At 40.3% G+C, this 15,140-nt stretch overlaps 1 protein-coding gene across 1 annotated transcript in view; it reads left to right on the top strand.

Annotated features, from left to right (window-relative positions):
• arhgap39 (Rho GTPase activating protein 39) overlaps nucleotides 1-13,906 on the top strand; it is a 110,068-nt gene extending 96,162 nt beyond the window's left edge. The window contains exons 4-11 of the mRNA XM_032525361.1: nucleotides 134-298; nucleotides 3,034-3,219; nucleotides 5,075-5,288; nucleotides 8,920-8,993; nucleotides 9,841-10,040; nucleotides 11,172-11,263; nucleotides 11,891-12,060; nucleotides 13,368-13,906. Of these exons, the coding sequence (XP_032381252.1) occupies nucleotides 134-298; nucleotides 3,034-3,219; nucleotides 5,075-5,288; nucleotides 8,920-8,993; nucleotides 9,841-10,040; nucleotides 11,172-11,263; nucleotides 11,891-12,060; nucleotides 13,368-13,562 (1,296 nt within the window). The 3' untranslated portion in view covers nucleotides 13,563-13,906. The remainder of the gene's footprint in view (nucleotides 1-133; nucleotides 299-3,033; nucleotides 3,220-5,074; nucleotides 5,289-8,919; nucleotides 8,994-9,840; nucleotides 10,041-11,171; nucleotides 11,264-11,890; nucleotides 12,061-13,367) is intronic.
• The last annotated feature ends 1,234 nt before the right edge of the window (nucleotides 13,907-15,140 follow it).

Genomic DNA, 15,140 nt, shown 5'->3' with positions numbered 1-15,140 from the left:
AGAAACCTTTTACCTCTCAAGCTTCTCTAAATGTTCTGCAGCAGTGCCACAGTCATAGATGAATACTATATTCTGTGTTTCCTCTCTCCCTCTCCGTCTTCCCTGCTCTTTCCTCTGTTGCTTCACCGGCCAGTCGGAGGACCTCGGAGCCTGTGCCCAGTTTGAGGCCAGCCGAAATGCCAGGAATATGATGCCAAGCGCCAGCTGTGGCATTTTCCCAGAATTCACCCTGAGAAAACCCTCCTCAGAGACGGACATCGAGAACTGGGCGTCCAAGCACTTCAACAAACACACACAGGTACTCAAGAGGACGTGTGTAGCCAGTCTTGTGTAAAGTACTTGAAAGCAATACTTGAGCAAATTTACAAGTATCTTGACTGAAAATGACTTTTGATGAAGTTAAAGTCCTCTCTCAGAATATTACTTGAGTAAAGTCTTAAAGTATCTGAAATGTACTGTACTTAAGTATCAAAAGTAATTTTAGGATATTAAACTTAACTATTAGAAGTAAAAGTAAAATAAAAAAACAACTTATTGTGGCTTCCTTATGGGGAATTATAATAATCAGGGTTAACACATTTTTAACCCTTGTTTTATCTTCCCGTCGACAATGCAACTTTCAGTTTTTCTGGGTCAAAATTTAAAGACACTTTTGTTGAAGTTTTTGTCACTTTTTCTGATTTTCTTTGTCGATTTTTTTTCTGCACTTTTGAGGGTTTTTTTGTTTTCCTTTCCGACATTTCTCACATTTTTCAACGTTCTTTTATCAATGATTTTCTTCAAATGCTATACAATTGAACAAAATACCCAAATTCAATGAAAGTAGTGAACTGAACATTTATTTTACTTGTGAAGCACCTTGTACGGAACACTGTACGTTCTTTCTTTTCACTATTTGGTTGAAAGAAACCCAAATTTCTGATATAGAAACTTTTTGAAAATGGGTCAGTGTCTGACATCAGTAAAGAGAAAAACACAACAGAATTAAAAAATGTTGTACACTCCAACGTTCAAAAACATTTCTTAGTTTAGTGGAAATAATTGTAGTGGAGTAAAAGTAAACGTTTTTAGAAATATAAAGAAGGAAGAAAAAGTACAGATATGTAAAAATTCGTAAGACAGTGATGAAGTATTTGTATTTGGTGACATTATAGCACTGTGTGTATCTGACTTTGATGGGCTTTTGTTGGTATTTTCTGTCTTAACTGTCTCCAAAATGTTGTGGAATATCTTGAAATACTTTATGTGTAAGTGTACTGCAGTGAAAGACATGGTCATGTCAGTTCAGCTTATTTGTGCCATACTATGTTAATCTGCTAAACCCTGTGTCCGATTCAAGTGTTACTGTTGATTTCTTTGTGGGTTAAACTGTAAGTGGAAACCTCCTGCGTAACATTGTTTTATTAATCAGCTGATCTCTAATCAGGTTTAGCTACTCAAGAAATAATACACAAGTTGAGCAAGAAGGCTCATTCCTGACCTGAGTTTGTTAAACACCTCTCAATTCAAGATCTGGTTGAAAGCCTCAGAAACATTTAAAGTAATTTGGATTTTGTTATAGATTAGCCACATGCTAATGTGATCTGTTGATTGAGATTGGTATTAAAACCTCAGCTGGCCGCGCGCATGCCCAGGTTTATTTCTCGAAGCAGATGCCCAGGGTTCAAAGCTGCCCAGGGTTCCCTGCATGTCTCTCTCTCTCTCTCTCTCTCTCTCTCTCTCTCTCTCTCTCTCTCTCTCTCTCTCTCTCTCTCTCTCTCTCTCTCTCTCTCCCTCCGTCCACCCCCAAACTTATGTACATGATGTTTTGTTTCAAAATTGAAATATTTATTGCTTAATTTACCGACTGTAAATTGAACAATAAATATTTCAGTGTTATGTTTTGTTTTATGAGATAAGATAAACCTTTGTCCTTACCCAATTGTCATTGCACAGAGACCTATACAAGGAAATTGTGAGTGCCACAAGGTGCATTAAAGATACTAAACAGATAGACACTAAATGGCAAACAACAGGAACAATACCACAAGAGGTACCGGATCCACGCAAATACAGTAGGTACCAGAACACAGGAGTCAAAAACTGGGCCAAATTTAGCCCTGTCCTTTAAAACTTTTGTGCGTAAGTCGTTATATATTAATGAATGTCCATTACATTCAAGCCATTGCCAAATTTATTGCTACAAAGCTAATTAAGACTATCCGCTCCACAAAACTCTCTCTGTATTTCTCAGTATAACTATGTTCAGAAGATTGTGTTGTTCGGAGAGTAGGGTTTCCGCGGGGTCTTAAAAAGTTTAAAAAGTCTTACATTTACAGAAGTATTGTGTTGTAAGGCTTACATAATTTTAAACAAGTCTTAATTTTCCTACGTCAGTGAAACGCTACCTCTAATGCTCTTTTAAATGTCCCTGCAGCGCTTTTAGTTGTAATTCTGCACATAAAATTTGCTTGATTACAACTACAAATGAGACCAACATAAAACTTAAATTGCAGCCAGTCTAGACACCATGCCAATGAGGAAATCTGGGAATTGTTTTAGGCAATGTTTCTGGACTCAGACATCTGACTTTGTTTTTTTATGTGATATAGGTATAAAATGTCATTCATAATGCTCTTAAAAAATCTTAAATCTGACTTGGGGAAACCTGTAGAAACCCTGGAGAGAGAGAGAGAGAGAGAGAGAGTGTAATACCGTGTAAACTCATAATTATTGCAGTGGGTATAATGTATAACAGTGACTGTCTCACAGTTATTCAAGATGGATTTCAATCAGTCTGTCAAATCTGCCCAAGAGCCACTAAGTGTAAATAGGGACTTAATCTAGCTAAGGCTTTTGCCTAACATTGTTTCTACTCGAGGGAGGCAGAGTGTTTGCTTTTGAGCGATGCACGCTGTAGTCTGATTCCCCTTTGCCAGACTTTAGATTTGAAGTGTTGTAACCCTCATTGTCCAGGGACTGAAAGGATTTTCTCATTTATTAGCCTAACCCTCGCTTTTGTCCCCTTCCATCCCTTTCTGGTTTTTATCTCAGGGTCTGTTTAGAAGAAAGGTGTCCATTGCCAACATGCTGGCCTGGAGCAGTGAGCCCATCAAGAAGCCCATGATTGTGACCTCGGACCGCACCGTAAAGAGGGAGGCAGTGGACATCTTTAAGCTCATTCAGACCTTCATGGGAGACCGTCGTTCCAAGGCCGACTCCCTCGCTGTGGCTCTGGAGGTCTGTGGACATCCTGAACCAATCCTCTGTCCTGGCTCAGGGTCTAAATTAGAGATGTTCCGATAGAAAAGCCTCTAATGCTACCTAAAATGCTGGTATCTGTATCAGAGTAAGTAGTTCATTATGTTCTTTTTCCGTTATGAATGACTGTCAAACTGGATAATAAAGGAATGGTCTATTGCGTTCATTGCTTGTGTTTTTACAAATTTTTTAACCTGAGTCAGAGCATATAACAAAGATAGAAATCATATTACATCCATACAGGGATGGTAGTGTAAAGCTGTTAAAACATAGTAAAATATATGAAACACAGGTACCCGATCAGTACTCTGTATCGGCCGACGGAAGCTCAGGTATTGGAATAGCTATTGAGAAGCATAAAATGTTAGTCTAAACACTCCACGCACAGAAGCTGTTTTCTCACACACACCCCTTCATTTCTCACCTTGATGTACCTCTGTAGCGGTTTAAACTTTTCATTCAGACTTTATCATAGAGATAGTCCGATACCATTTTTTGCTTCTTGATAGCGATTCCAATACCTGAACTTGCGTATCGGCTGATACCGAGTACAAATCTGATACCAGTGTATTATATATTTTATCATGTTTTAACAGCTGTATGCTACTAGCCCTGTATGGATGTGATATGATTGCTATCTTTAATGTACGGCCTGGCTTGGGTTAAACATTTTGTGAAACATGAACAAATGAACACTGTAGTTTCTTTTATTATCCAGTTCGAAAGTCAGTCAGTATGGAGAAAGAACATGAATAAATTACTTTAAAGTAGATTTTCTTGAGGGCTATATTACGTGTTATCAGATTGGTGCATAAACTCCAGTAATTTCTGATACTGATACTAGCATTTTAGGTTTTTTTAACATCTCTAGTTTATTTATACTCTAGAAAACTTCATTGACCCCCGTTTACAGCGACATTGAGTCATATTCCAAAGAGAAAAACAGAACCACACAGATGTAAGAGAAATAGAAAGACAACTTTATGAAGTGGAAAAATTATTTGATAAATAAATTAGGATAATAAGGATGCAAAAGAAAGTATGATTACGTAAAGCAATTACTAGTTGACAGTTGCAGGTTTAGACCTGATTTCTAAATTGTCCAAGACCGAGCTTGTGGAACATGTTTTTTATTTTCATCATTTTTAATTATGTCCTCGGTCTGAACACATATTCAGTCAGGGTTACGTTAGAAGTCCATGCCTAGATGTTAGCAACACCTTCCTTAGGAAATAACCATATGTGTTGTTCAGTGTCTGTAGATGACAAACTGAACCAGGATCACTTGACTCTAGTCTCTGCAGTAAGTGTGCATGAGGCTTCGCAAGCTGTGTCCTTGTTCACAGTGTGACTTTGAAGGGAAGCCTCATTAATAAAACTGTGTGTTGGATCGGCAAAACAACAGATTTAGCAAACTGCACTCATGAATAACCTTTTATAAATCCCAATCAAGAGGAAAATGTGTGCAGGAAATGTACAGGAGCCTCCTATTCTGCCCACCACACTCACAAGCATCCATAAGTGACCAATGCAAGACCCTTCGTTAATGTTGACATACCCTGTGATCCTGTGGAAAACTGCAGCATTGAAAGGTTGCATCTCATATTATATATTCAAAAAACTGCAGTGGGCCTGCAGCGAAAAGTTATGACCGACTCAACTTTTGGAGAAACGCAACCCCACGTCATGCTGCGGTTGTCAATCATGTTTATTGCATAAACTCCAGTACTTTCCAATACCAATATTTTAGGCAGTATCGGAAGGTATCACTATTGGAACATCTCCAATAGAGAGACAGTCATGAGCAGAAGACCTCTCTGCCTGTCTCCATCAGGTGGTGGTGCGCGGGTGGAGTAACCAGGGTCTGCGCGACGAGCTCTACATCCAGCTGTGTCGCCAAACCACGGAGAACTTCCGCTACGACAGCCTGGAGCGAGGCTGGGAGCTGATGGCCATCTGTCTGGCCTTTTTCCCCCCCACACCCCGTTTCCACACCTACCTGGAGGGCTACATCTGCCGACACATGGACCCTCTCAACGACACCAAGGGTGAGGGAGCAACACACACTCAGTCACCACAGGCCCCACGATACGATATTATCACGGTACTAATGTCATGATACGATGTTATAGCCATTTGAAAAATATTGCATTATTCTGCAATATATGCTATTTATTACCTTTTTTCCAACTTCAAATGTTTCCAAATTTAAAAAGCTATAAGACAGATTCCATGGCATCTACTTTAAGTCAGACCTAAAAGCTAACTAGAAATTGGAAAATATGACTACATCTAAGTTTTCCAAGCAAGTTGCCCCACTGTAACTGTAGTTTTAAAAAACATCTTAAAAATACATTTAAAAAAAAATAATTCCATGTGGCTTAGGCCTGGTGGGGGGAAACTTCGGCCACCAGCATTACACATACACTGGGTTCCCTTTAGAGAGGGTCGGCCCTCAAACCCAAGATTGGCTTGATCATGGCCTCCTCCTGCCACATGTCAAAGTGTACTAGAGAAAAACACTGAAAACCCAAGTTGAACTGAACTCCCCGGGCGCCGTATGTGTATGTTCCCACTGCCCCTTATTCTTAGGATGGGTTAAATGCAGAGACTGCATTTCAATATGTTGTACTTTCAGTTGTATGTCGTGTCATATGTTGTAAGAGAGACAATTAAGATGCTTTTCTTCTTTTTCTGATGCGCAAAAGGTTGCAATGTGAGAGTCTTTGGCTATTAGACTCCATCTAATAGTTATTGTCTATTAGACGCTATGTTAAATTTATAAGGGGCAGAAAGGCCATGGGTAGACAGGAATATCCCCCCGAGGGAGTCTAGACACTGGTGGTAGTGAAGGAAAGCCAAAAGATCTGGATGGATGTCCATGTGGAGCGCGGCTTCTGATGGAGGAACCCTGGCTGCTGGGAAATGATGAGAACTGGAGGTGAATGGAGTGGAGGGTTGCAAAGATTTTTCTGAATTGACAACTGACCGCAGCGGAGAGGAGAACAGCGTTGAACACCCTGCCTTTATATTTACAGACACGTCTCTGCTGATTGACCTGTGACACAGCCCATAAACCAGACACACCAACCAAATGAGAGAAAGTAAACATATTCCTAAAGCCGTTGCACACCGTTTTCCCGACGAAACATGTCTTTCAACAGGGAAACCGCAGCAAAACAGTGCTCAGTGTTTAGAGATTGAACGTGCCCCTGATTTAAAGTATGGATGCAGCAATGTTATTTGCTTCTTGGATATCATGGCAGAGTCTGGTTGGTTTAACTGAAAGAGTGAATGCCCAGAGTCAGCTGATTAGGTTGGGCAAGAGAGAGGAGGAGGACAATGAAAAAAACATAGACGTCTTTCTGAATGAAGTCACACGGCATTATATGGCATATGTTACTGTTTGACCACAGCTGGAGATTGTTCTTTCAGTGCAGTTTTTGTGGCTTTTTTGACAAAAAATAAATTTTCATGGTAACATCTAAATACTGATTATCCTACAAGCTCATCAAAACAATTACACAGATTCTGCATTTTGAAGATGCTAATAGGTGGAACGAATGCTAGAGGTTTTTAAAATGGGAGGATATTGATCGAACCAGCACTGAAGACAGTCTTCGGGGAACTCCAGGTTGAAATATCAGAGAAGAGCGAACCTGATACAGATATACAATCCAACAAATATCTTCAGACAATTTACTTCCCTTATTTTCTTAAAAGAAAATCAATAACCTGCAAACCTAAAGCCCATCAGCATTGGAAGTCTTACCGTAAATGAAGTACTTCACAATGCACTTACATTTTACATCTGTTTACACATGTTTTCAGAACTATGTCTACTTTATTCAAAGCTCTACACACAATTTCCGAAACTGCATAATCAAAATGCTAAATGCCTCCTATATCCTTCGAAATGAAACATTTAAAATGCCAAAAACACAACTCAAAATGAAACATTTGCATCCAAGTGTTGGAAAAGGTGAGCAAGTCACTTCTTGTTGGAGGTAGAGAATTGTGTGTGTTGTTTTTTAGAAAAAAAGTGTGTGAAAGTTTTGAAAGTAGTTTTGCTCTTTGAGTAAGAGGTTTCAAAAACCGTGTGACAAGATTTTGTGTGTAAGTTGCAGTTGTAAAAACCAGGTTGTGGTGCTCTGCTTCCCCCTACAGGTGAACAGAATGTATAACTGATTACTGGCCGCCTCTCCCCCTGGTGGCTCAGCGCTAATGTGTCAGTGCTCCCTTCCTGCGTTTTATATACAAAATGAAAGTTACAAGCTTAAATGAACTCAGGAGTTATTGTGAGTTAAAAAGCATCCTACATCTGGGGACATAAGCACTCATGAATCTGAACCTGGATTCAGTGGTCAATCAATCAATCAAATTTTATTTATGTAGCACTTTCCATACATGTAAATGTAGCACAAAGTTCATACAAAAGTCATAATACCCCCCCAACCCCCTCCACACACACCTCCACACACACACATTACACAATATACTTCCCCCCCCAGCCCCATTCACCAACCCACCCCTAAATTGACAAAAATGAATGAATTAAAAACAGGAACTGAGCTAAACTGAACTGAGATAACGCCACCAGAAGTGAGGAAACACCAGAGGCATTACACTTAAAACCAAAAGAAACTTAAATATATGAATCTTATAAATAAAAGCTCTAGGAGTGGCTAACAGGCACATAGTAGACTGTAGATTGTTAAAAAAAAAGAAACAATCCATAAAATACAGATATAGGTGACATAAAAACAATAAAATAAATTCAAAAACTCACTAAAACACACATTCTCGTCATAGATTTAACCATTTATTGCAACAAATTGAAATACAGTTATACTTGGCAATGAAGGCTCTGTTCTGATGATGCTCCCTGGATCAGCCAATATGCACGCTAAGATGTGAGCACGCTGCGGAGACCCCCCCCCCAGGAGTAGGCCCGATCCAAGACATTGAAACAATGTCAGACATATTTATGATGACACACAAAACCCGGAAGGTGGAGGCCGGGGTGATGGAAGCAAGCTTTGCCAGCAGCAGAATCCGCAGCAGGAATCCAAGAAGAATAGGGAGACATTTAACTATGACGTCCGTGTCCTGCATGAACTAATGCAATGCTTAATTAAAAATAATTAATAGACCATACATAGATAGATAAAGAAAATGAATAAATAAGGCAGCTGTAAGACTTTTTGGGCTCATCCCGTGATGGCTCCATTTCCCAGCTCCAGCGTTGCAGAGCCGGGCTGGTCGGGGGTACGGGTCCAAAAACAGTGACCGTTTTTTTTTTCAATTCATTTCAATTTTATTCATAGTATCAATTCATAACAAGAGTTATCTGGAGACACTTTACAGATAGAGGAGGTCTAGACCACGTAATTTACAAGAACCCACCTGTTATAGTGTGTGTTGAAAACATATGGGGGGGGGGGGGGGGTTGACTAGTGGAGTGACAATGGCCTTGCGCTCTGTGTCTTCAAGAGGGTGTTTAGTAACCATGGTAACACAGCTTAAGGGGTTCAAATGGATGTGATGAACAGCTGCTGGGTGTTGATGTATAGCCAAAGAGAAGCTCCTTTCCTTGTCTTTCTAACAAGTCCTACGTGGTTTAATAAAAGTGCTCATTCTAAAGGTTGTAAATATGTCCTATTTTCTCTGTTCCCTCAGGAGTGGCCATTAGCAGCTATGCTAAATACTGCTACAGGAAACTGACAAAAGCTGCTCTGACTGGTGCCAAGAAGGTAAGAAGCGTGGGGTCTGTCTTCATGTTGCTGTTTCTGCCGCGGTCAAACGACAAAACCTATTTTCCTTGGATTACTCAGCTGAGGTTATTATACATGCCATTATTGTCCATTAATCTCATGAAAAGAGCAAAGCCAACCTTGTGTCAGTCTACTTTCTGACTTCTCTACCTGTCTGTGGCTTAAGCCCTCCGGTTCCAAACAGCTCACAAATATATATTTTCATTTTTTTAAAGCTCAGTAATCACTGTAGTCGTATCACCATCATCAGTGGACCTTATTAATGCTCTTGTCATGTGGCTAAATGGGAGCAAATCCCTGCAGCCTGCTTCCAAAACGGGATGGAAAGCCTGAAACCAGAAGGAGTGGAGGTTGTTATAGCAGCACATTGATTCCTATGGCTTTGGTCGACGTGTCCGTGTGTGTGTGTGTGTGTGTGTGTGTGTGTGTGTGTGTGTGTGTGTGTGTGTGTGTGTGTGTGTGTGTGTGTGTGTGTGTGTGTGTGTGTGTGTGTGTGTGTGTGTGTGTTGGCAGGCAAGCAGGCAGGCAGCAGCTTGGCTGAGAGCCTGTGTAGCATGTAGTGGCAGAATCTCAGCAGGTCACTGATAGAGATGATTTGTCACATTTATGACCCAGCAGTGTTTGCTCGGTGTTAACCTGCTAACCTCTCACAGCACATTAATGAGCTCTGTGTCCTGTGGCCGGTCCAATGTTTTTCTCACTGATATCTCAACATATGACTGTCCTCTCCTCCTGCAAGTCCCCAAGCTGTCCTTCACCTGCCCTGCTGTATTAACATGAACTCCTGCGTGTGTGTGCATGTGCGTGTGTGTTTCTCTCTTTTCAGGGCGTGCAGAAGCCCTGTCTGGAGGAGATTAAGCACGCCAGGAACGCCATCTTCAGTCCCTCCATGTTTGGCTCCTCCCTGGACGAGGTGATGGCGCTCCAGAAGGAGCGGTATCCAGACAACCAGCTGCCCTGGGTGCAGACCCGCCTCTCTGAAGAGGTTCTGGGTCTCAATGGAGACCAGACAGAAGGCATCTTCAGGTGAGTGAGTGGAGAAGGGGGCAGAAGGGACTTTGAATGCAGCAGAACAGAGAGGGCTGCCGAGCATGAACACAACACAGCTCTTTTATTGGAAGTCTTCACAATTGGAAAGTAATGATATGATGGAAGAAGACTTTCTTCTGGTTTCTCACTGGCGACACCAATACGTATTTTGCTGTTAAAGCCTTAATTAATAATTAATTAGATAATAAATAGATATTTATAATTAGAGCGATCATCGTCAGCCCACAATTCTATCTATTAAATCCAATAATAAAGATGTAAAGGGTAGAGTGCTGCTGTCTATTTTATATTGACCCACAGTGTACAACATAGAATGACAAGACCCATGCAGAATGTAAAGTGTATGTGTGTATATATGTATATATGTGTGTGTGTGTGTGTGTGTATATGTATAAATATGTATGTGTATATATATCTGAATATATATGTGTGTGTATATACAGTACACATGTGTGTATATATGTATATGTTTATATATGTGTGTATATAAATATATATACTTACTGTATGTGTGTGTTTGTATATATATATATATATATATATATATATATATATACCTACACACACATACATTTTTACATGTACATATATGTATGTATGTACTATATATATATATATATATATGTAGTATGTAAATTTAGTAGAAGGTCCCTTGGGGGTCCTTGGTTTAAAAAATGTAGAAGACCCGTGCTCTAGTGGCTTGACCTCTGTAAGTTGATTCTCAAAGCAATGGCGAGCGCTCGGAGAACAAAGCCACACGAAGCAGGGTTCAGTTCACGACGTTCTGAAGCTTTAATGAGACACACAAGGACATACGCATTTTCTAACAATCGCTACGTTCATTTAGCGGACATGTAGTAAGATAAGAAAGAGTCAGGGTGGGCAGAAGGACTGTCTCACGGCCAGTACACACAGATGCATCTTGAGGGAGGACAACAGTGTTACAGTTAATGACAGGAATAGAACCGATGGGAACAACTTTCATCAGAGTTCTCATAGAATGGATCGTGGAACGCAACGTAGTCACGAGACATACAGAGAAGAAGAGACTGGGACTGGAGAGACGAGGCGCTGAAGTGTAACCGGCTTGTGACCTTTGACCTCCAGGGTGCCAGGGGACATAGATGAAGTCAATGCCCTCAAGCTGCAAGTGGATCAATGGAAAATCCCCACAGGACTGGAGGACCCGCACATCCCGGGTAAACACACACACACACACACACACATTTTGCAGTACAATTAATTGTCTCATAAATAATTGTGATTAACAAAATGACAAAACAAAAACTTTCTTTCTTTATTATATTTTAAAACAAATCCAAGTTTTAAATGAATCCCAGGATATATCTTTTGGTTATAGATCCCTGTTAAGAGACCCAGATAATGTAATAACACAAGTACACAGCCTATGAAGTAAACAACCCCCTTTTTATCATAAATATTAAGTGAAGGGTGGTGATGGTAATTTAATCAGAAGGTTTGTGCCTGTAACTATATAATGACTTATATAATTACAATTTAGAATATCCAAACAAAATCAACATCTACTATTAAAAGTCATACTCCTTAAGAACTTAACTAATGTTAGCAATTAATTGCGGTTAAACAAAAAAAAAAAACGTGATCATGTAAAATAATTTAAAATTAGACAATTATGTAATAATAGTTACAGGCCTAGCCCCACCAAGGTGACGCGCATGCAGTTAGTGTAACAGGAGTGTAGCAGAGTAAATGTTCCAATGACTTCATTTAGTTCTTAAACAGGTTTTAAATGGGTTTTCACGGAGGTCTCACGTCACGCTACCTTGGTGTCTGTGTGTCTGCAGCGTCTCTGCTGAAGCTCTGGTACAGGGAGCTGGAGGAGCCGCTCATCCCTCACGAGTTTTATGAGGAGTGCATCAATCACTATGACAACCCAGAGGCAGCTGTCAACGTGGTGCTAGGCCTGCCACACATCAACAAACTGGTACTCTGCTACCTCATCCGCTTCCTACAGGTAACACACACACACACACCCACACACACACCTCTCACGAGGCATTCATGTATTTAACTAAATAGGTTTAAGGCATCTAAATTACAAAAACAGAAAGCTGTTGTCTAACTTACATCCAGCAGAACTGAAGAAACCTGTTAGTTAGCAAGATAGCAAGCGAGCACAGAAGTGTAAACATGTTGCTAAAAGTAATGTAAACAATAAATAGCTTAAAGTATTAGAATAAGTGGCTGAATGTTTTGGAATGTATTTGAATTTGAATATTACCTGAGCTACCGGAATAACATGTTGGAAAAAATTCATAAAAAGTCATAGTATAGTACAGGGGTCTTCAGAGGTTTATAAGCCTGAGAGAGATGCCTCACGGACCCTCTTCTACATATCAGCGCTCAATATATATATATATATATATATATATATATATATATATATATATATATATATACACTGTATGTATGTGTATATACGTATGTGTATGTGTGGGCAGCCTAACGCCTTTAAACCTACCTGTTTAATACATAGAATACTAAGCTATTACATTTTAATTGTTGGCATGATTTTATAAATAATCTTTTAATGTTAAACACTGGATTGAAAGCAGAGTGAATCCTCAGGATGAACTGTACCTGTGGAGGGTTACCTTAGTGACTACCTATACCTATAGTAAGCCTATCATTAATGTGTTTGTTTTTCCACAAATAGACTGATTTATATTTGCTAATAATATGTTGGACTTATATTTAAGACATTTTAAAACATAATACTTAATTAACAATAATTTGGTGCCCCTACTACAGCCCCTATTGAAGACCTCTATGACTAGAAATAATAGTAGTAGCAGTGCAGGGCGTAGCAGGGCGTTGTGCAGGACCACGGCAGCAGCTGCCACCACAATCCGAGAAAAACTGCGAGAACACATAAGGCAACAAGCTCCCCAGAGCTAAGTTAGTAACATGCATTACTGGGATATGAATGGACACAGATGGAAATATAGAGAAAAGAGCAGAAAGTCTCCCAAAACAGTCCTAGTACAGCACATCAAAAAAAGTCATAGTGTAGTATGTAGAAAAAGTGGTTTTGGATATCACAATATCGTAGTATGACGATATGAGTCTAGATATTAGCTTTTGGATACTGTAATATCACATACGTCTTGTTTTTTCTGAACTTACCAGACTCTTCTAGCTGTTTTATCATTTGCCTTGACTGACTTAGTCATTATATTCACATTACTGATTATAATTTATCGTGATGTTTGATTTTCTTCATATGGCCCGGCCCTAACTGCACGTTGTGTGTGTGTTCAGGTATTTGCCCAGTCCGCCAACGTGGCCATCACCAAGATGGACGTGAACAACCTGGCCATGGTCATGGCTCCCAACTGTCTGCGCTGCCAGTCCGACGACCCCAGGGTGATCTTTGAGAACACGCGCAAGGAGATGTCCTTCATCCGGGTGCTCATCCAGCGGCTGGACACCAGCTTCATGGATGGAATGCTATAGCCCCCCCATCTCACACACACACACTCACACATACACAGACACACACACACATTCGCCATCCATACTTTACCCCCCTACGGTCCCTTCAACCCCCCTCCATGACAGGGCCCCACACACTCCCCCAGCACAGGAACATCATACACACACATTGTTGCCGCTGGGTGAATACCTCGCCTCTTCAACATGTTTACTTTTCTGGAACTAACAAAACTGCCTTGTTTTCCAGTTTGACCACTGTACATTTGAGTTGACCCGGCTGTTTTTTCTATTTCTGTAGATGTAGTCCTTTAACTGACATTTACATAAGAAAAAACAAAAACAAAAAAACACCTGTACTGAAGTTCCAGTGTTTTCATATGCTAACAGTACTGTGTGTGCCTTCACATACATTAATACAGTTATACACATACAGTATGAAGGAATTAGCAGGGATCTCATCATTAGTGTCACTGGCACACTCAGAGTTCAGGACCCCTCTTTTTAACTTATTTTTTTAATGTGAACCGATTTAACTCTTTGTTTTCCCCTGCTTAAACACACATACACTGTCACATACAAATTGATACACATATCGGAACATAAACACACTTGCATTGGAAAGTCTTGCCCCACCTTCTGCAGTGTACAATACCATCTAACGCAACGCAAGAATTATCACCTAGATGGATGATGCATTCAAACACACAGTACACACGCACGTTCTCTAACATACACTAGCTAAGAAAATGATTCCAAGGGTTCAGCACCAGATTTTCACAAGATATAAAGCCTAACCGTACCATTCCCTCAGTACTTTATTAGATCAGATTGATCCCGCTATATGTACAGTATGCCTCAGACACCAGGTGTAAAGGCGAAGCTGTGTCCCACGTTTTACACTGCCACAACTTAGTAGGAGCTGAGAACTCAACACAGAGGCTCCTCTGTTTCTGATCCTGCCTCACGATGACAGACTGCAGTCTTAATGGGACACAAACAGGGCTTTAAATGAATTTTTGATCACCAGCCAACATGGCTAGTAGATTTTTTTTAAAGTTACCAGCCAAGCACATTTTCCAGTAGCCAAATGTGTTTTTTTTTTTTTTTACCAAACCAACTTTACTTTTTTCTTTCTTGAACTTACTCATTTCGGCTCCTCTGGTTTGTTTGACGTCATTCCTTTTTGTCTTCTTCGTTTCAGCGTAGCTCGTAATGCGAGATAAGGGTTACGTTTCCCAGCCGAATACACACAAAAAACGCCCAATTTTTGGTTTTAGGGCGGAAAACAGACCAATCTGCCAACACTGACGAACACTTTACAATGTTACCTGCAAAAGTTAATTTGAAGCCGCATTTGGCCGGTTGGCGGGTGTCAATTTAAAGCCCTTGACAGAAACCGTTGAGACAAAAACAGTTGTCTCAACAGCGAAACATAACTTCACTCCGTTAGATGTTGCCTGCAGGCAGGACCATAAACTAGTATCGCTCTAAAGGAAGACGGTGATAAGGTGATAAGCTCTGTTGGCCACTAAGCGGTTAAGTGAGGAGAACGTGGACACTAAATCAGCCCTACAACACTTCCAACATGTTGGGTTTACA

Source organism: Etheostoma spectabile, chromosome 9 (assembly GCF_008692095.1).
Source record: "Etheostoma spectabile isolate EspeVRDwgs_2016 chromosome 9, UIUC_Espe_1.0, whole genome shotgun sequence".
In the NCBI taxonomy this organism is placed as follows: domain Eukaryota; kingdom Metazoa; phylum Chordata; class Actinopteri; order Perciformes; family Percidae; genus Etheostoma; species Etheostoma spectabile.
This window is presented reverse-complemented; position numbering and strand designations above follow the sequence as displayed.